This window comes from Haemorhous mexicanus, chromosome Z (genome assembly GCF_027477595.1).
Source record: "Haemorhous mexicanus isolate bHaeMex1 chromosome Z, bHaeMex1.pri, whole genome shotgun sequence".
Taxonomy (NCBI): Eukaryota; Metazoa; Chordata; class Aves; order Passeriformes; family Fringillidae; genus Haemorhous; species Haemorhous mexicanus.
The window spans coordinates 68,416,713-68,438,465 of NC_082381.1; the positions used below are offsets into that span (position 1 = coordinate 68,416,713).

The 21,753-nt window shown below is 39.0% G+C and overlaps 1 protein-coding gene across 1 annotated transcript in view; it reads left to right on the forward strand.

The window, feature by feature from the left end:
- Positions 1 to 309: 309 nt before the first annotated feature.
- Positions 310 to 21,753, forward strand: part of LOC132342066 (leukemia inhibitory factor receptor-like) — a 37,609-nt gene continuing 16,165 nt past the window's right edge. The window contains exons 1-12 of the mRNA XM_059874258.1: positions 310 to 503; positions 2,958 to 3,005; positions 3,255 to 3,305; positions 5,823 to 5,934; positions 8,848 to 9,014; positions 10,078 to 10,217; positions 15,413 to 15,554; positions 15,716 to 15,798; positions 16,873 to 17,083; positions 19,209 to 19,367; positions 20,421 to 20,543; positions 21,108 to 21,260. Of these exons, the coding sequence (XP_059730241.1) occupies positions 2,963 to 3,005; positions 3,255 to 3,305; positions 5,823 to 5,934; positions 8,848 to 9,014; positions 10,078 to 10,217; positions 15,413 to 15,554; positions 15,716 to 15,798; positions 16,873 to 17,083; positions 19,209 to 19,367; positions 20,421 to 20,543; positions 21,108 to 21,260 (1,384 nt within the window). The 5' untranslated portion in view covers positions 310 to 503; positions 2,958 to 2,962. The remainder of the gene's footprint in view (positions 504 to 2,957; positions 3,006 to 3,254; positions 3,306 to 5,822; positions 5,935 to 8,847; positions 9,015 to 10,077; positions 10,218 to 15,412; positions 15,555 to 15,715; positions 15,799 to 16,872; positions 17,084 to 19,208; positions 19,368 to 20,420; positions 20,544 to 21,107; positions 21,261 to 21,753) is intronic.

A 21,753-nucleotide genomic window follows, 5' to 3' on the forward strand; every position in this document is an offset into this window, starting at 1 on the left:
TGTTTGAAAGGTAAGCTGTTTCATATTGTAACTTGAACTCAGAAAGGGTGAAAGTGTGCATGGTGGAGACCCTCCCTACCACAACAAATTACCCCCAGGGGCTATAGCTGACAGCTGAGTGGGAATTTTTCTTTCCCCAAAGAACATATGAGGTTTGCTCACTGAATTCAGATATTTATGTATTTCTCTGGAAAACAAAGCCAATCTGTAAAAATCCATCAGACATTTAGAAACCTGAAGGTCTGCCTATTGGAAACAAGTATATGAGAAGTAACTTTTAAAAATTGTATTACTCTACTTTAGATCCATAAAGGAAAGATTTCAGTGTGTACTACTAAGCAGCAAAAACTGAATTTGAAATTGCTACAATATTGAATTTGCTACAACATGCCTGAAAGAGATCCCCTCGGGTCAATTGGAGCTGTTTATCAAAGAAACAGCAAGCTACTGAAACCACATACTGATTCAACCAGGAGACCTCACCAGTTTGTACTTCAGACAAGGTAAGACTTTAAGTAGAAATGCAATATGCCTTTCCTGGTGTGGTATCTCTGCAGTCTGCCTTCTGCTTCAGCTGCCCACCAGGACCTGAATGCACTTCAACAAAGTTGATGGTTACACATAGCACAAACTGTCTTGGGACATTCTTAAAACTCCCAACTAAGAAGATTTCAGACCCTTTTTGGTTCATTAGCATTCATGGGCACATGGCTGACCTTCCAAAAAGGCACTCAGAAGTTCATGGCTTGACCAGTCCTCCCATGATGTGCTACAAGAGCTGTAGCTCCACAGGAGCAGAGCAGGAGGAAGGGGCCCGTGGCATTTTCCTGGCTGAGCCTGCCTCCCTTCAGAGATTGTTTTCCCTTTGAAGAGCAAGAGTTAACAGATCGTGTTGGGAAGGGAACTGAGAAGGATGTGGGGTTTTGATTATTTTACATTGTCTAATCCAGTCTAAATGGAAAGGTTCATTGATTTCAAGTCTACAGTCTGGGGAGACCAGGAGCCTGCTGTGTTTTACTGCAGAACTTACATAAAGAAATTATAGGGAAAAGCTCATGGAGAACCTCATCTAGAATGATGCACAAACCTGGGTCTGAAAAAACAGCTAGGTCAAAGTGATGTAAAGCTGGAAGCATCCTACAGTCATTGTGCATTTTAAAACATATCATAGAAGATGGCATAATTTATCCTCATCTGAATTAACAGGAAAACTTCAGGCATTTACAATTCTGACAGAAGTTCATAGTGGTGAAAAAGCTGATATATTAAACATTTGAAAAAGTGGTTCTAGCAAATTTTACCACAAATATTATAATTTATCTTTTGCTGTACATTAAATATATAATAACTTGATAGCTAAGCTGTAGTAAAAAACTTGGCCTCACCCAAATGTGAAATTCCAGTTTTCAAGATTATATCTCCTCTGCTATTTGGACTGGTAATATAATTTCTGTGCTTGTCAGAATTAACTTTTTTTTCTTCAAATGACTGTAGCATTTATACTGAGACCTAGACATCCAGCAAAGATGATATGGACTTCCTTCACTGGCTTTATTTCTCTCCAATATGCTCTGTCCTAATTCTGTGCACACTAAATCCAGTCCTGCTCTTGCATTGAGTTCCTTACATGGTTTTCATTGAGGATAGGTTGTTTTGAGTGTGACTATGCTGAGAACATCAAACCAATACAGATAGCTGTTAAAGTTTTCTCCATGTCTTGACTTTTACACTATTATGAGTCTCTAGATCTTCAACCCTGCTGTCAAAATCTGTCACATATGACTTGCGTTTTTACTTTATCAGTTTCTCCTTATGATCATCAGTTGATGCTATCCTCTAGGCTAATCCTTGTTGGAAGTATTGCTAAGGCAAATTTTTTTATTTCTCAGATAACAGGGGCTGTGGTCCTGCAGACATACATTGTATCTGCTACCCCTCAGCATTTTGGAGCTTACTCCCAAGACCAATGAATTTGTGGCTAGGAAGCCCACTGCAGCACTCAGAATTCCTTGATCACTTGCCTTTCATGACTGTGCCCTTCATAAAATCTGATAAGACGTGTTTGTTGCATTAGTCACCCACTCCTACTGCTGACCATGCTGAGAAGTATGCCTCTTTCTTTAGGAAAGTGATTAATTTTAAGCAGATTTCTTTTTTCTATTCAATACTCAACCTGAAATTTACCATGGTTGCCAAGATAAGTTAATAATTTGCCTATCTCCAGGTAAGTCTGGATCCAATCTCTGATAGCAGCTGTCTAAGCCCAGAAGGGAAATTTTCCACAGTAGAAAAATTTTCTGAAAATTTCCCTTTACTGCTGTAAGAGTAACAGCTGTTATGTCTCTGCTGGCTTCTGTGTTCAGAATATTCTCTGAATTAATGGTGTGGAGCAAACATCTGCCTTACAGCTATGGTGACTTTTGTCTGTATTAGGGCCCCAGTGTAGGTACCAGCAATGTAGATACAGTATCTTTGTGGTAGGGAAATTACACTGAAAGATAAAAGTCAGAAAGTGAAGACAAGTTAGGGTCTTCTGCTGCTATTATTTCTACAGTATACAAGAATTCATATAAGACTCAGTCAAAGGCCTTGACTTCCTTTTTACTGATATGAATATCTCTAATTTGCAGTGACAGGGTTTTTAAGGGCTTTAGAAGTACCTAAGCTTAATTCAGTTTGCACTGCTGATACTGCAGACACCATCAAGAATCTCACTGTGAGTACTTACAAAAACCAGGGTGGAGAATTCCTGTTTTGCAGAAGGATTTCTAGGATCTTGTAAGTAAAATTAATAACACAGAACTCAAGTGTTCTTCCCATTGTCATCGATAAACTTGTTACTTCTGTTCAGCCAGTAGCAGGATAGGTGTTAGAATGAATAGGAAGTTTGAAAAGGAAGTGTGAAAATAGACTAAAGACAGTGTAATGTTGATAGTAATCATTATGCTTCTTTACAGAGAAGATGAAGAACTCTCTGCTGGCAGCTATCTTTTTACTTGTTAGAGGTGAGTTTTCATATACAGCACAGCTTACTGCCGCTTCTGAACAGTAAAAATCCTTACTGCTACTCATGGATGAGGCTGTACAAATGAAATCATGACCAAATTAAATTCTGTGAGTAGGAGAAGCAACCACCAGCAACATTTTTCCTGTTTCTTTTGCGGTTCTCTTGACCAACAATTCCTTTTTTCTTTTCTTTTCTCTCTTTTTTTTTTTTCTTCCCCCCACCTCCCCGCCGTCTTTGTGCTCCCCAGATTCCTGCCGCTGCACAGACTGGGACTCTCCGTTCTGCCGGCAGCTGCCAGGTGGGTGGAACGCCGGGCTCCCGGCGCGGTGCCGGGCTCCGGCGGGCGCTGGGCGCTGCTCGGGGTCCAGCCGGCGCTCGGCAGCATCGCCCCTAAAAGCACGCCCGCCTTTCCCAGAGGGAAAGCCCGGCCCGAGCAGCACGGGCAGATGTGTGAGGGCAGCGCGCCCGGGCTAACCCGCACGCTGTGAGTGAAAGCGCAGCCAGCGCATCTCAAATAGCTGCCGTTCCAAAAGACCACGGATCCTGTCATGTTTATGTGCGATGGGTATCTCTGCTTTCCATTCAGCTGGGAAATTACTGATGATGCCGGGAAGGAACAGTACAACACATTTTGATAGAGAGTATTACAGAGCAGTGGGTGGTCGTCTGATGTAGTTTGTGCTGGATTTATTGTGGGCAGGAACATCCTACTTGCTAACAGACACAGCAGAGGTGACAGGTTCTTCAGTACACAGTGACACTGGGCAAGACATCTGCAGGAGGACTATGTTCTTCTGAAATTAGCCACGGATAATTTTCTAGTCCTTGCAATTAACTTGCCAGACTAAGCTCCACTAAATCATTAGTGAGAAAACCAGATGCTCAGGAAGACAAACAGAAAGTTCTAGAGTGAAAAAAATTAAAGGTAGGTGGTTTGGGGTTTGTTTGTTGGTTTGAGTTTTTTTTTTTTTTTACGTGAAGAAACTGAGCTGCATTTTCTTTAGAGCAAAGAAATTTTCTTCTTTCTTTGCATAGCTCTTGGAGCACAGTCATGATACAGCCCTGGTACTATGCTAGGTCTGGAGAGAATTAATAATATCCCTGTTAAGGTTGAGCAGCACAGTGGAGCAAAGAAAGCACTAGAATCAAAATTGATGTGCATGCGCATAATATTTACAAACCGGAAAAGTGAAAATAAAAGTGTGCATTCATTATATTCATCTGGACAAAGCAATGCAGAACTTCAGTATATTGGGAGTGGGAGGATGCTTTGGGGTGTTAGCCAAGCTAATACACTATTTCCAAACACGAAATCTACTATTTTCCTTTGTCTGCTTTAATACCATTATCTAGCAGAGACAGATCAGGGGGATTTTGCAAATAGCATGAGGAACAGCCACTGCTCCTCCATAAGCAAAGACAGGTCTGCAATATGGTAGACACCATGTGGATCTGAGTTAACAGAGCTCTTATTTCAAATAGTGTCAGGAGCAGTATATTACCAATGTATTGACATGAAGTATTACAGCAGTTCCAAAAAGATTTGGTTTTCAGGTGTTTCTTCAAAACAACAATAAACGCCAAGTGAGTGTAAGGCTTAATTCAGAGTAAAACAGGAGAAGAATGTGAGAGCTGTTGCTGTTTTCCCTGCTGTTGACAGACACTATGTTCATGGGTGAGGAGGCCAAGATGTGGTGTGGTGGCCAGACTAAAAAAGCAAAGGATTCTCCAACGTTTCACGTTGCTATGGAAATAAGGAAGACATGATCTCCACCTTCCTGAAAGGAACCTCTACACACCTGAACTGATGCAGCATACTTTATTAGAAAAGTGTTATTCATTTAGTATGAGAAAAGAAGTGTCATAGGTGAGGGTATTAATGTCAGTACTATACTCATTTTACGCACTTCTTTTCCCAAAACACCTTTGACTTCAACATGCATTTGTCATCTCAATGATTAAAAGAATGCCAAGGATACTTTGTAACTCAGGTTGTAGGAAGAAATGAGGGAAAGAGAACTGATCTTTTAACTCATAACCTAGGTTATGAGATACCATAACTATGCTACAACACCAGCTCCAGACATATTCATATTTACTTATCACATAGTAAAATATTTCTTATTCAAGATTTATAGGCCTATTGGCAACCTGTTAGAGCTAACAGGTATGAAGGACATGTGACTCTACTCATTGGGAAAAATTCACCTGAAGCACCCCATTACTGCTGAGATCCGTGTCTACTTTTCTGAACAACAGCAACAAAAATTTGGAGTCCTTTTCAAAGGACTTTGAGACATCATGACTGATTTTTCTGAACTAATAGTTCAGACAGTAAGACACAAAACAAAAGAAGAACAACAGTCATATTTTATCATTAACATTTTTGTTAAGAGCTTTTTGAAATATTGACATAAGTTTAAACACTAAAGACAAAAAAAGAGTTCCTTTAATAATGTCATCAGTGCTTATTTTCACATCAACTGAAAAAAAGGGTATGTTCAGTTGCAAAAAAAAAAAAAATCCCCATATTTCTCTTTAAAAAATTAATAACAGGTAATTTTATACATAAACTTATGCGCCTCCTGTTTTATAATGCGTTCTTTATTAAGTTGGCAGTTTAAAAGTAATATTGCTTTTATCCAGCAATAATGTGTTGTTCTGTACTTCAGATAGAGATTGATGGTTTTGACTGGGGTCTAGTCAACTAGTTCTAGCCTGGTTTGTATTTGGTTTCATTACTGATAGTCCCTTTGAGTCAGTTAATTGTTGCCTGTGATAGGTTTTTTCCAGTGCACATGTTTTCATCTTTCAGATTGGGACAATGAATTGGTGTGTTACAAAGAATTAAGTGAGGATCTAACCTGTACCTGGCTGCCAGTACCTAGTGCTGCAAATACAGTTAATTATACTGTATACCTAAAATGGTAAGTCTGAAAAGTTATCTCAAAAAACAAAAAGCTGTTATTGCTGTTAGATGTGGTTCCCATCTGCTGGAGTTTTGTTCCAGTGTACTTCATCATTTTAGAGGTTGTTACACAAGGCTAGTCAATATCTTTCATCACTTCTCATCAATATCTATTGATTTGTAAGAGCTTGGTTAGAGAGTGGAAAGTTGATTTTGGCTAGACATCACAAAAACTTTTCTATTCCTCCCCTCCTCAGCCCAACAGGGCAGAGAAAATATGACAAAGGATCATGGGTCAAGATAAGAACAGGAAAAGATTTCTCAGCAATTACTGCCATGGGCAAAACAGACCTGATCTGGGAAAATGAATTTAATTTATTAACATTCAAATCAGAGTCCCAAGAGCACCCTGCTCCAAAGCAGGTCCCTCATGGGTTCACAAGCCCTGCAAACCTGCTGCAGTGTGGGCTGCTCCCTGCAGCTCCCACAAGCTCTCATTCCTCTCTGCCAGCTGCTGTTGTGCAGCAGTTTTTTTCCCTCTTTTTAATGCATTATGCCAGAGGCACTACCACCATGGATGATGGGCTCAGCCTTGGCCAGCAGCAGGTCTGTCCTGAAGTCAGCTAGGACTGGCTTTGTTGCACATGAGGAAAGCTTGCTGCAGCTACTCATGGAAGCCACCTCTGCAGCAATCTGCTCCCCTGCTCCCAAAACCTTTTCATGCAAACCCAATACAAAGTCATTATGCATCTTACCATGTCTCCAACATCCTTTAAATCATTATTGACAAAGTTCAGCTTACTCAATTGCATTTACTTGTAGATATTGACTTTTATGGACTATTCAACATAGATGTATTTAAGGTAAAAGAAAAAAAAAAAGCAAAATATTTAAGCAAACAGACACATACTAAGCTTTTATTTCATGTATTATGTATTTTGTTGTAGCATGTACCCAAGGAGATGTCAGATGTAGCATACTTTCTGGTAATTCTGAATTATCAAGCAGTGGTTTAACAGATGGAATGAACCTGTGGGGTTGATTTTGAACTGATTACCTCAAATACAGTATCTTCATTTGCAGCTGCATTACAAAATTGAATTTCCTCATTTTATATCTAGATATTTGGAATCTCCCATGAGATTAGGGGCATGTTCAGAAATAGAAATGTGAGATCAGAAGACATGATCTTTGCCATGAGACTGTACCATGGGGTACATAGAGTACAACACTGTATATCATAGGTAAATTCTGATATTCATTGCTGATTGTTTGGCCACATAACCACCCCTTGTCATTAAAAATGAGCTGTGGTTAGAAACATCTCCTAAAGCTAAGAAAATATCACCGCACTGGGAAATTCCCCAGGGTGATCATCTTCACATTGCACAGGAGCAAAGCAGCCGCCTCAAGGCTGAGATTATTCCCCCCCTCACCTTTGATATTTTCTCACTGGAGGTAGCAGCAGGCTACCAATTTGCAATAAGCTCCTAATTCTACTGCATTGCTGTCTTGCCTCTTGGAACTTCAAGGAATACCAATTTTTTGGAAGGGCAGAAACATCTATGAAACAGCTCTGTTTCTGAAGAGATGTTATCAGTTGAAATATTTTTAAGCTACTTGCTCTTAAAGTCATAAGCCAAAACCAGATTGTGCTGTTCCCAGGCTGTAGGGTTGATGTCATGAACAGACAAGGCAGATAAAAGAATGAAAGAGGATGTCAGTGGGGGAAGAGAAAGGCAATTCCCTGGCAGAGGTGGTGGTGTTTCCAAGTCAGAGTCAGGACTTTAATCTCAATCTCCTAAATTTCCACCACGTGGTCTTGAAGACAAACTTACTATCTCCTCCTCTATTGGGTTAAAAGGAAAGAAAAAACCCCACATGTGAAGGGCTTTTACCTTGCCTAGAAGAGGGTATCACCCCTTCCTGCATGTAACATCAGTTTGACGTTGTAACAGTTCCTTGTCCTTACTCCATGTGATTAAGTTGTCAGGAAGAAAAAGATTAAAGATAAACACTCCCACAGAAAAGTTCCAACCAAGAATTCAAAATCATGCTTTGGAATTTTAATGGCTGATTCACAACTAGCCTGAAGCAGAAGACAGGAAAATGTTCAAGTAGTTTTTCTCAGGTATTAAATATTGAATCATGATGTGTGTAATTTAATACTTGAAATGCATTGCTAGGCAAGCAGTATGCAAGTTCCTCTCATAAAGAACTCTGAACTTGCACAATTTCAACCTTGGAAAAATTTGTCCTGTGTGTGGCAGAGACTAAATGAGAGAGACAAGGAAAAAAGTAGCCAGCAAAGTTATACGTAAGGCATTAAAACTCTTGGACTTCCTGCGCTGTGTTTATTAGGTATACCAGAAGAAATCTACAGGGCTGAGGACTCAGGTGACATTTAAATATCTCCATCAAACAGACAATTTGCAAGAACAGAAGTCAGAAGATAGGCATATAACTCATAAGAGGCTTTTCATAACTTTATGGAAATTTAGATTCATGTAACAGGGAAGTTTTGCAGTTCAGAAGGAATTTGGGTGCCCCTTTTATAGGAGGCAAGGCTTTATGAAGTCATTTCTAACCTAATTTTATACTTTCAAAATGCTCTGTATATCCCACTGTAAGTACAAAAGAAGGTCCTACAGATCTTGTTGTATCATTCTATGACTCAAAAGTTTAAGGAATTTGACAGTTCTCCACCATACAAGAATTTGCATATTTAAATTTGCTAGGGTTACTGAGGTGCATGAATTCATCTTGCTGTTTCAAGCTGCTCAAGGTGAACCTTCAAGATTTCCAGATGTGGAATTATGTGTAGAGGAATCTGAAAGCTATCAATTGCTATAATTTTGCTTTCTTGGGCAGGGAGGAAAAAATAACTATAATTCAATAAAATGTTTTTCATTCTGCTTCCTTTTCTCTGAAGGAACAAAATACAAAAACTTTTTCAGCGAAACACATCATCCCCTTCCATCACAATAGAACGAAAGAATCTCTACATTGAGAGATTTGCAACCATTTGGATAGCAGTGAATTATGGCCATGACACCTGTGCAAAAGGAAAGAACATCTCAGTTTTACCAAGCAAAGCAGGTACAGCCTCTTCACAAGTTGTGTTGCTGCAGTGCCCAGCTAAAGCTGTATTCTGTAAAGATTATTTCCAGAATTTCAGCTCCCAAACTCTCCTGTTATTTTTACTGATTCAGAGAGCTAAGACACAGTTTGACTTCCTTCTGTTATGAATGAGGTTCATAACAGAAGCCTATGACATTTTATGGGAGGAGGGTTTTACTTTAAATATTTTGCTGTAATATTTATTATCCCTATCCAGAAAAATACATAGTAATATTTGTGTACCATACTTAACGAGCTTTTTATGCTCTCTTTTATGGTTTTCTGAATTTCTTTGTATTGGTTTACAAAGAGCAGATTGGGTCAGCACTGTGAACCTAAGGAATTCTTGATATAGGGCATTAGAATTTTGAGAAACCTTTTCAAAATTCAACTCTTTTCTAAGGTCACTTATCCATTACACAGTGCTAAAAGAAAGGTTTCAAAAAACCAGCCCTATTTATTAGGCCCTTTAAATGTTTATTTAAAGATTCCCTACCTATCTGGTCACTGAACGGATGTTAAGAGCTTCTCAAAACTTCACAGGCTCAGACTAATCACGGTCCAAGAAAAACCAATGATTCTCCACTGGGAGTTACTACCACTACAACCCAAATTATCAATAGTGTAACCTTTACTGAAGACTTTTGGACACATTGTGTTTATTGGAGAGGAAAATGAAAGTATATTTGCACTTACTGAAATTTAAAGATATTCTGGATATTTTTATACAACTCATGATTACAGGTACTCTTGACATTTTGATTTTGCCTTTCAGCCTCACTCAGAATAGTAACTGCTTAGAAAAAGAGTGTTCCTGAAATCAGTAGAAGCATTCACAAAAGAAAGGCAAGAGGAACAACTATGTTTTGTTGATGTCATAAAGATTTAGTAATTATTCATTTCCATGGTGTTTTGAAGTCTCACAGCATTCAGTATTGTGTGCCAAGTCTTTTAATTTTTATAGACCACACTCAGCAGATGTAATTACAAAAGATTTCCTGCCTCTCTTGTGTTTTTAACAACTGTATCTCCCGCTTTTTAGGAAAGTGCTTGTCACCATCTAACATAAATGCTTATCAGATCACAAACCAATTGATAATAAAGTGGGACCTGCCCACAGCTCATACACCATACGAGCTGAGATACAGAGAGGCACTCACAGAATCTGCTCCCTGGACACTGGTAAGTACTTCCAGATGACAATCTCATGAGAATATTAGGTGCTCCAATAACAGCTCAGCTGCATGTATTATATGCAGCACAAGGACTGCAAGATGGCTTAGCAAGGAGCCATTTTGTAGGCAGATCACACTAAGGTACCTTAGTTTGGTTCCAACAAATCATGAAATGTTTGGGAAAGAAGGAATAGTAGCTTTAAACAAAGTAAAATAGAATAGCTTGTTATCTGGTTCATTAACCTACCAGTGAAGCACTACAACTACCAGTGATGCAAAAGCTGAATGTCAGAACTGCCATTTAAAATCAGACCCAAATCATACTTCCAGTGATTTACAATATTGCTCTTTAGCTGCTATCATTACATTTTCAAAGAGATTAGAGGTCAGGTCACTTTGTTTTTTAAGGCAATAATTCATACTTTACACATTTTTGGTTAGTGTAAGTATTCCAGATTTTCTTCTTTGAAAATAAGAGAAATAATTTCCCTGTGATACAGTCATAGGACGGTTTGGGTTGGAAGGTTCCAACCAGTGTAGTTCCAACCAGCCCTGTCATGTGCAGAGCCACACTCTAGTAGAGCAGGATGCCCCTTGCAAACTGGCCTTGAACACTTCCAGAGACAGAACATCCACAACTTCCCTGTTCCAGTGCCTCACCACCCTCACAGTGAAGAATTTCTTCCTAATACCTAATCTAAACCTTATCTCTTTCAGTCTACACCCATTGCCCCTTGTCTTGTCACTACATGCTCTTGTGATTAGTCTTGTCCCATCTTTCCTGTAAGTTCTCTTGAGGTATTGGAAGGCAACAATTACACCTCCTCAAAGCCTTCTCTTTTTCAGACTGAACAATCCCAATTCTCTCAGCCTTTCCTCACAGGAGAGGTATCCCATCCCGCTGATTTGGTGGCCCTCCTATGAATTCATTCCAACAGGTCCATGTCCTGCCTGTGCTGGGGACCCTGTTCCTGAAAATTGGGAAATAAACTCTCCATCATATTTGTTAGACTGCAGGAAGCCAACATTATTTCATTAGCAGTGCTGAATGTGTGGCTAATTCTCTCCAAAGCATGCATGCCCAGTAACCTCAGAGACCAGGTTATATTCCTGAAACTATTGTATTTTCACATTTCCTGAAAACATGCATATATGCTGATTATTTCCATTTGTTTGGATATGGTTCCAGATCTTCTGACAAATCTTTTCTCCTTGGGATTATCTCAAATATGTCATCAGGTCATAATGTACTTCACTTATGATTCTTTGCTCTGATACACAAAACTTGATCTCAAAACTGAGATATTAGTACATATTAAATCACTCATAGAGGTAAACAAGAAAGCATTAACAGGAACAAGTTTATTAGTCACAGATGTAGGGAGTTAGCACAAGGCCACATTAATCTCTGGTATTTGTACTAAGCACTGTATGTACAAAACTAAGCACTAACAATGATTATAGGGGTCATGCTCTATTGTGCAAAATTTAAAAGAATTTCCAGCACCATCCTCCTGCTGCATAGATGTCTTCTTACAGGACTATTCAGTAACAACCCCAGAGCTGATGCAGCACTGCAGCTGGGGTCTCAGCGGAGCAGAGCAGAGGTGCAGAATCCCCTCCTGCCCTGCTGCCCACACTGCTCTGGATGCAGCCCAGGACACGTGTGGCTCTCTGGGCTGTGAGTGCCCATGGCTGGGGCATGTCCAGCCCTGCCCTTCTGGGCAGGGCTGCTGTGATCTGTGCATCCCCTAGCCTGACCCTGGGTTGGTCTGACCCTGGTTCAGTAGCAGCTGGTCTTGAGGTTCCTATGGACCACCTCTGGAGCCTGTCCAGGTCTCTCTGGATGGCATCGCACCCTGCAGGCTCCGCTCAGCCTGGGGTCCTCTGCAAATTCACAGAGCACTTGATCCCTCTAAGTCATTACTGAAGATATTAAATAACATTGGTCGCACCCACTATGGACCCCTGATGGACACATCTTGTCACTGATGTCCACTGGGATTCTAGGCCACTGTCCACTACCTCCTGGATGCGACCATCCAACCACATCCCAATCCACATCACAGTTTACTCATCAAATCCATCACTATCCAGTTTGGAGAGAAGGATGTTGTGGGATACAAGATCAGTTCCAGTTGCATTTTAGGACATGCAATGAGGCACACCAACAGGGCAGTACAAAACTAAAGGGAATATGCAGGAGATGGAAAATTAATGATAATTTCAATAATGTCTGTATGTGGCACTAATGGCTGCTTATCCTGCCCCTTCCCATCCAGCATATCGAGCAAAGCTTTTCCAGCAGGCAGGCACGTATGCATATGTATCACTAAGTCCCTGAAATTGCCTGTTTTTCAAGCTCTGTTATTTTTATATGTGTTAATCAGGTTTTAAATATGCATTTATCAAGGAAAAGAAAACTGTTTAAATAGCAACAGTCCCCACTTTTTGGGAAATTCTGCTCACCCAGGAGCCTCTTTGCTTCCTTTTTAATACGAAAATCTCCCTTGTTCTTCCTTTTGTCTCAGAAGACTGTTCCCATTTCTCTTGTAGCTGACTGCTGTTTTTTTTAGCCACTTCAGAAGAGGTACTTTGAGAAGCCCATGTAAGAAATGCTTCATCTCAGTACAAAGAACATTTAGGTCTTGGAAAGGTCCCCTCGTTCACTTGCATACAAGTCCTAGACCATCCTAGGGCAGCCAGTTACCCAAGCACAGCCCCCCCAGAAGCACAATAGGTAGACAACCATGTGCAGACAGTCTGGCACGTGGCATGTGGAAGAAGGGAAGGTTAGGAGCAGTACAAATGCACGTCCTGCAGGTTTTGGAGACCGGGAGATGGAAGATTCACATGAGTACTGTGGGAGACTAGTGCAGACATCCACACTGGGTGATACAAAGGAGCGAAGACTACAGGTCATGAATATTCATGATCTCCCAGGTCCCAGCTGATGCTGAATTTAGGCTGTAATCTCTTCCAAATAATATAAACATAGGCTAAGCTTGCAGATGAGTAAATGTGTATGGCCATATAATGTATTTACAGGGAATGCCCCAACTATGGCAGGAATGATGCATCTGACTCCACGTTCTCAAAAGGCTAATTTATTACTTTATCATACTATATTACATTAAAGAATACTATACTAAACTATACTAAAGAATACAGAAAGGATACTCACTGAATGCTAAAAAGATAATAATGAAAAACTCGTGACTCTTTCCAGAGTCTCGACCCAGCTTGGCCCTGATTGGCCAAAGAGTCAAAACAGCTCACAGCAGAATCCAGTGAAACAATCACCTGTGGGTAAACAATCTCAAAAACACATTCCACCCAGGAGAAGCAAATGAGATAAGAATTGTTTTTCTTTTCTCTGAGGCTTCTCAGCTTCCCAGGAGAAAAATCCTGGGGGAAGGGATTTTTTCAGAGAATGTGAATGCCACAGCCATACATGCACAGAGGATGTATAAAGCTAGTGTTTATCAAGAGTAGGATAAATGTATATGTAATGTAATTTAACATTTGGGTTTCAAATCCATTCTACTTCCCTCTTCTTTGGAGTCTTTCTGTAATATTGTGGGTAGTGGGATTCTTTTGCAATCAAGCAAAAAATGATATGAAGTTGTCATGCATAGAGCAATACCCTTCATTCATGAGAAGGAAGTTATGGTTATTGATATAAAACAGAAATCTAGCCAAGTTTGATGGTAAATGTGACAGGGGTTTAACAGGAGTAGATGGCAAGGAGCACTTGATTACTTCACAGTGAATAGAGTCAGACAAAACTGTGAGGAAGACATTTTAAATGGGTCATGATAGTTAAAAAAAGGCTCCTCTTGCATTCTAAAATGCTTCTCAGAGCCCCTGCAAGTCTAGTTGCTTCTGGATCCAGACTTAGACCCAGATCTGGTCAACAGTTTATGTCTAAAGGATTGTATGTGCACAATCAATCTTTTGTATCACTTAACTGACATTTAAAATTTTCATTGTATTAATTTCCAATTCACTTATCAAGTATCTGATTAAATGAATACTCTCTCATCCTTGAGGAGCAATCTTCAGAAGTTAAGAAGTGTCCTTACCCAAGACATCCTGTTGTATAGCCCACTGCTGTGCAGGAGAGCTGCAGAGGCTGTGAGCTATCCACTATTTAAAGGGTAAGATGAGACACTTAAAGACATACATGCATGCTCTCTTCAAATATTAGTTTCTTCCAAATTTGACTTGAGTTGAATCTTAACCAGCACTATGAGTAGGTGGATGAACTGTTAAAATCAGTCTTTCATATTGTTATCTTGTCTTTCATGTTGTTATCTGTCTGCCCCGAATCAACTTTGAGTCAGATGCTGGTCGAAACACATCTAATATGATTTCTGATAGTGGTTATCACTTAATCAGGATTACAGGAAATAAAGGTCAGGATGGAGGGGAAGTGGAGGAGAGGGAGGTGAGCACACTCCCACAGAAGTTAATTAATTAACTAATTAAAAAATAAAGCACTGCAGAAATTCAAAGAGAAAAGCTGCTCACTTTACAGGGGGGCTTTGTTGTTTTGGGGGGGGTTTAGAGAAGATTTTAAGGGATAACAACAGTTTCCTACAGTATTTTCTCTTATTTTCTCTGTATTTTTCAGCTCAGGCTTTTCCTTAGACATGGGTGGTGCCTTTCTTTCCAGAAAAACTCAATTCCCTGAACAGTTACTGGGGCTCCAGTGCCATCATTAGCTGCAGATGCAAATCTCTTCTGCAGTGCCAAGGCATAAAGGCAGCCACACATTCACTCCAGTCCTGCTGTTTAAGACAACAGCCATGTGGATATATTCAGAAACAATGACACTTTTAAAAATAAGGGGGTTTTTTTAATGTTTAGTTTTCCCTTGACTTCTTGTTCTTGAGCATGCTAACAAGGCTTGGAGTTCAGTAAATTTGGTTTTTTCAGTATATGTAATGTCTAATTGATTTTAAAAGCAATATTTAGACCAGGTTACTTACTGTCTTGAGTAAGCAGAACAAGTTCATGAAAAAGAGGGTGTTGCCTTGAAAGAATGAAAATACCTTGACTAAAGTAGGCAATAATTCCTGTTTGATGACAGGAACCTCTAATTTCAACTGAGTCAGAAGACTGGTCTTGGGCTGAGAAAACAACTAATATAAGATAATTTCATTGTTGTTACATAAACGATTTTTTTTTTTTTTTTAGGTGCCTGTGGGAAGCAATGTTTTCAATGTCACCATTTCAAATTTAAATGCTATGTCTTCATACATTGTTCAGCTCAGATGCATAACCAAGGATGGTCTCAACTGTGTTTGCATTTGGGGCAAAGAGGTTTTGGTCCCTCACAGTAAGTGAAATGTAGTTTTATCCTACTGGTAGTAAGTATGAATGGAAAGGCTTTTCCAAATTCTGTGTCATATGGAATAGGATTTTCAGATACTCTTGAAAATATGAACATCAGAATTATTCATTTGAGTGCAAGTCTCCATCTTTTTCCATGTTTACCAGAACTCACGAATGAGCCAAGAATATCATATAATGTAACTACACAAGTGTCTCCAGGAAGAAGAAGTGTTCTTCTGAAGTGGGAGGTAAAGTTCACTTTGAATCTGGGTACCTTCTAGTATGCATATGCTATTTATTTCTTTCATTGCAGGGAAAAACAGATTTTTTCACTGTATTGAGTCTACACTTGTTAGGCAAAAGGCATTGGATATTGAATACTTGCTGCAGAATTCACTGCACCTGTATGCTGATGGTTTAGGAGTTGAATCTAGCAGGGAAAAATTATATCAATTTATATTCTTGAAAAATTACTAAAACTTCCCTTCTTTTCCAGGGAAAAAGCATGTTTTTATTTTAAGAGCTTCCATCTTCATCTGAAATTCCTCACAAGATATATGTATCTGCCTTTTAAAATAGTAAATGTCTTCTTGTCTATTTTACTCCAAAAGTATCCAATTATTTAATTAGGATAACCCAGCCTCACAGCTTCATGGTATCTACACACTATTAATTTTGTGCCAGAAACAACTGACAATCTTGATTTTAAAAATAATCCTTGAAGTATTCACAGGCCTTCATCTATCAAGATTCTGTCTATATTGCAGTAATTTCCATTTCTGTGCACTCATTTTCCAATCTCTTATTAAGATTAGTACAGTAAAATAATGACTGAACCACCACCAGGAATTGCTACCAGTGGATATTTAACATGTTCCAAATTTGTAGCATAATTGCTAGCATTTGTCTTTAAAGATACTACATACCTAATCAAGCCCTAGAAGATGAGGATATCCAGAGGCATAAATTTCAATTAAACACCTCTCACTAACTTTCAAGTTCCTGAAAATGAGGGATATGTTCCACTGAAATGTAGAGAAAGTTACAGCTGCTTCACTGCTGTTATTACTAATTGCATACACATAACTAAGATCTCAATTAAGGAAAATTCTTAATCGTGTACTTAAATCCTCTCCATTTAAGCATGCTCTTAATTTTAAGGAAATGCTTTGCTTTATTGATTCCTAATGACCTAATTAAAACAGTGTGATTTTATCCCCATTATTGAAGGCTACATTTTGTTTATAAAATTAAATTCCTCTTGATTTTCTGCACGGGACATAGCAGCATTTATAGAATAACAATGTTTTTCCTCTTGCTAGGTAGCACAAAGTGAGAATGTCCTTGGATATTATGTTAATGTGGAAAGAATACCCAATAGCTGCAGCCAACCACCAAATCACATCTCTCTCAAAGACAGAAAAATTCTTGTTAATCTCTCCATGGCTTACTATAGACTTAATATTTCTGCCTATAATGAAGCAGGAGAATCTCCACGAGCTATCTACATTGTCCCAGAATTCTCTGTAACAGGTATTTACCTTATCACCTATTCACCATAATGGTGGGGAAGCTTTACGACCAATCTCTAAGGCTACTTTTTCACAGACTTTGGGATAGGTGAAAGCATTCTCTTGAATATATATTAAGCTAATATTTTTACATGCTGGGAGTCAGAATTGTTTCTTAAGATACTTCAGTAGAAGTTAACAGACTACCAATTTAATATTCATTTTAGCACTGCTTTCTTGGTCAAGCTAGAGAAAGTACCATGTACTGGATCTATTTAGGAAAATGGTGGATTTTACTTAGGAAAATGGTTTATGGACTGTCCTCAATATCAAGTAGGTGCCAGCAGTGTAAAAACGTTCCCAGAACTATGTGCAAGTTTAAGTTCTGGAGCTAAATAACTATTAAGAGACCTGCTATTGTCCTTTATTTCAGTATTACTCTAACTGGCACATAGGAAAAGGAATAGATAGGATGTACATGTCACATTCTAATGAAGATGTAAGCTTTTCTGAGGCCTAAATAGACAGTCTTTTAATTTAAAGAATAAAACTTGTAAAACTTAAAATGTCTTCCTTATAATGGAAACTAGTTTCATGTGTTACAGTCTTGAGGTGTATTTATTGCAATATAAGAAGAACCTCTCTTACAAAGTAAGATTTTTTTAAATTCAGGTATAGCATTAATATAGAAGTGTGCAAGTACTCTTGTTGATCTTCTGATAGGCACAAATGATTGCTTATCCAGAATTTTCTAGCACTCCCCTCATGCTGTTCTCCTTTTCCTTGCAAAGAGGTAACACCTTGATTTTGCCCTTACATTTCAGTCCCTTAACTCTCTTCTGAAAAAATATATCTTACCAGTTCAAGCCACGTTTTGACTGACAGTTTTCTTCTGAACCTCTGAGCCTGTATTTCATGGCCCTCTCCAGATGCCTGTTTCTGTTTGATTGTACTTTAGTGCAGCTTCTCTGTATCTATCAATTATTACTGAGAGGATACTTGCATTAAGTGCATTCTTAAGATAAATTCCTTCTCGGCATACACAACATTTTGTCAGCTAGTACAGTAAGTTTCTTTACAGAATGACTGAATCAATTATTTTGGAAAACACCTCTGAAATCATTGAGTCCAGCTTATGACCTAACATTACCCTGTCCACTTGACTGTGGCACTAAAGTGACAGACACATCATCTACCCTTTCCTTTAGCATCTCCAGGGACAGTGACTCTACCACCACCCTGCACAGCCCATTCCAATGCCCAAACTCTCTTTCTGTGAAGGAATTCCTTCTAATGTTGAGTCTAAACCTCCCCTGGAACAGCTTAAGAAAATGTCTCTTGTCCTATAGCTCACTGCTTGTGAGAAGAGACTGACCCCCACCTGCTAGATCCTCCTTTCAGGCAGTTGTAGAGAGTCATAAGGTCTACCCTGAGCCTCCTCCAGGATGAACAATCCCAGCTGTCTCAGACAGTCCCAGCTCCCTCAGACAACCACAGCCCCCTCACAATTAATTTGCCTTTCTTGTACTCATTTCCAGACAGGAGATCTAATGGAGAATGTTTATGTCTCTCACAAGGTCCACTTCTTACCTCAAAATGGCAGGTTGCCCTTTCCCTCCTTAGTGTCAGTCAGAAGGTCTTTCCTAGTTTGGTAGCTTGTCTTTTAAAACATCAAAATCTTCAAGGTCCTTTCAGAAAATTCACAATATATGAAATAGGAAATCATCTAGCTATGATCTAACATTAACCCCTTCTCCATCAGCCCTGCTAAGGCAAGCACTATCTCAGAGTTACTCCATGTGTAGCAGCTGCTAGTGGCTCACAGGAGGTTTTTAACAGCACCTGACATCATTCTCCCAAGGCTTGGAACTGCCACTTAATTTCAAGCACTCAGAAATCAGGAAAGTCTTGTACTGCAATCCACACTGTAATTCCCAGATACCACTGCAAAGCAGTAAATGCTAAGTTTCATCTATTGAAATTCTATTGTAAACCTTACTATGATAAGTAAGTAATTTGCTATGTTGCTTTATTTGCTTAATGAATAATCTTTAAAAAACAGAGCAAAGGGGAGAAAGAAAGAAAGAACAATAGGGGAGAAAACTGCTTTCCTGCTTGTTGACCCTTAACTGTGTTTTTGTTCACAGACTTGCCTGGTCAAATCCATGTCAAAAGCCAGGGAGCAAATGCAGTTGTCACATGGACTCCAGAATACAAACCAAAATGTTTTGTGGTTGACTGGGGCACTAGTAAAGAGAATATGCACATGAAAATAATAACTACGGCTACTGGAAATTTCACATTAGGTAACAGCAACCACCACACCTCCTATGGAAGCACCTTTTCATTTATTGGTTCTTTTTGGCTGGGCAGAGCAGGATTTTTGGTCTGTTTTTAATGGCAAACTGAAGATCCATCCAGATAAGTACAGCTCTTAATATTTGTCCAGTACTGAGTCACCAGTTAATGCTTAGCAACATTAAGGCAGATAAAAAGAAGAGTTTTCATTAGGGCTCTTCTGGATACTGTTGGGCAAGAAATGCAGCTAAGCTACTGGTACAATATCTCTCCTTGCCCACATTCCAGGCAGATCTATATATTACTGGCTTTAAAAAAACTTTTCATCTTGTACCTAGGTAAGCTTATCTTTCAATATAAACTGCTCTGTTACAGACTCCCTAAGATTAATTTCTATTTTTATACCAGTGTCTATACTTGTGAAAGCCTAGGTTTTTAACTCCAGTATTCTGCTTACCATGCTACACATGATGGACTTCAGTCAGGAATTTCTATATGGAACAGACATTGAAAATTTTGATTAAAATCATGTTGGTAACTCTTGCAAAGGCCATTCAGCACTGGTTTTTATGTACAGTAGAGAACATTTAGTTTCAGAGTTCTACAAAGTCTTCTAGAGAGTGCACTGTTTACCTTTGTCCTTCTGCAACATCTGTAGTGCCACATTACATCTAGGTTTTTTGCTTGGGTTTATATATTATAGCTGAGTGGGAAATACCTAGCCCTGAAATAAAATAACCACAGCCATTTTAGTTCCTAATTTCTCCTTCAGCAGCTAAAGCCCCCATAGGGAAACTATAAACACACCTGTCATCTTCTAAAATAAAACCCATGTTCTGTCCCATTCTGGCTTTGAAATAGTTTACATAAAGCATCTAGAGACACTGAAGAAGGATGTGCATATTTTGTACTCAATGGAAAGCACTATACACTTATCCTATGCTATGAGTCTGAGAAAGAAAGAACTGTACAGAAAATCTCTGAAGCTGTTGCCTTTCCTCTTCTTCTTTGTAATTCACAACTTCTCTGTAGACCTTGACATACCCTTTTTTGTTTTCCAGACAGTTTTCAGCCATATAAGTTGTACAAAATAATGGTACATGTATCTGATGTGTGTCAGTGTGAAAGTTTCATAAGACATGAAAAGACTTTTGGAGTGACCCACTTTTACTTCGTTGAAGGAGGTATTCTTCCCCTTTGTGTAACCCCACCCCTCTATATTTCTTCCTGTTTCCTATTTGTAGCAGTAAAAGGAAGACTACACAAAATGTCTTTTCCAGGTGACTGAACAGCTTTCTTCAGTTAGCATTGCCTTTATTCTTAGCAGTCATGTCCAGGCAGTGAACAACCTGAATGCTGCTCCTTACTGGCATGTCCACAGAAATATTTTTATTATGTGCGACATTACCAAAAATAACAGAAAGATGGTCTCTGACCTGTGTGGCTAAAATTCAATTTAGATCAGATTTTCCAATCCCAATTTCATAGAGTCTTGCATTGCAAGCTGAAATGAGTATGGCTGTTGCTATTGGAGTAAAATATTCATTATGAGACAGTCACAATTTCTACCTACTTTGGTATTGTTTGAGGTGAGGGGTTTTTATTCTACGTGACTTTGCCTTTCTCTTGCACCCTTTACATTGCATTTATAGCATCTAGAATTTGACAAGAACTCTCCTGGAAACAGCTAGGATTCAGTCTTGTATGTCCGTTGCACAGGCAGAGCTCAAATATCTGTTTTTTTCAAGTTCCTAGGACTGGTCCCGCTAATGTGACAATTCTGAATATCACAAAGCATTCTGCACTTGTGAAGTGGACTGAAATAGCTGCAGAAGACTGTTTGGGCTTTCTCCGGGGATACAGGATCAGTTACACAGATTCATCAAGGAAAAAGTCTCCAGGTAAGTCACCACTGCCAGAGCAAAGCAGCAGCTCAGGGTCATGAAAGAAAAGCTTCATTCAGACCATTAAGTCTACTGAGTTATTTATGATTTCTGTGCAAATTAAGTGCTCTGCTCTCAAAGGTCAGCTTCTGGTTCAACTCTTAATGCTCTAGATGCTCCCATGAACACTTAGAATTTTCTAGTTTTTATCTCAAATTAAATATTGCTATTTCCTTTAAATTACATTTCTAAGACTACAGCGGAATTCTCTAGGAACACTTAAAGGAGAACATACACTTTCACTATTACGATTTCAGTCACAAATTAATGTTATGTTACCTGTTTCCAAATACACCATTATAAATTTAATTTTGGAAACATTTTATTAAATTGGTAGCTTATATGTTTAAGTTTGGATAACCTTAGAGGTCTTTTCCAACCTTAACAAACTACAAATTATGAAACTTCTACACATAGGAACAAATTAATAGCTGTAAATTCAAACCAGTTG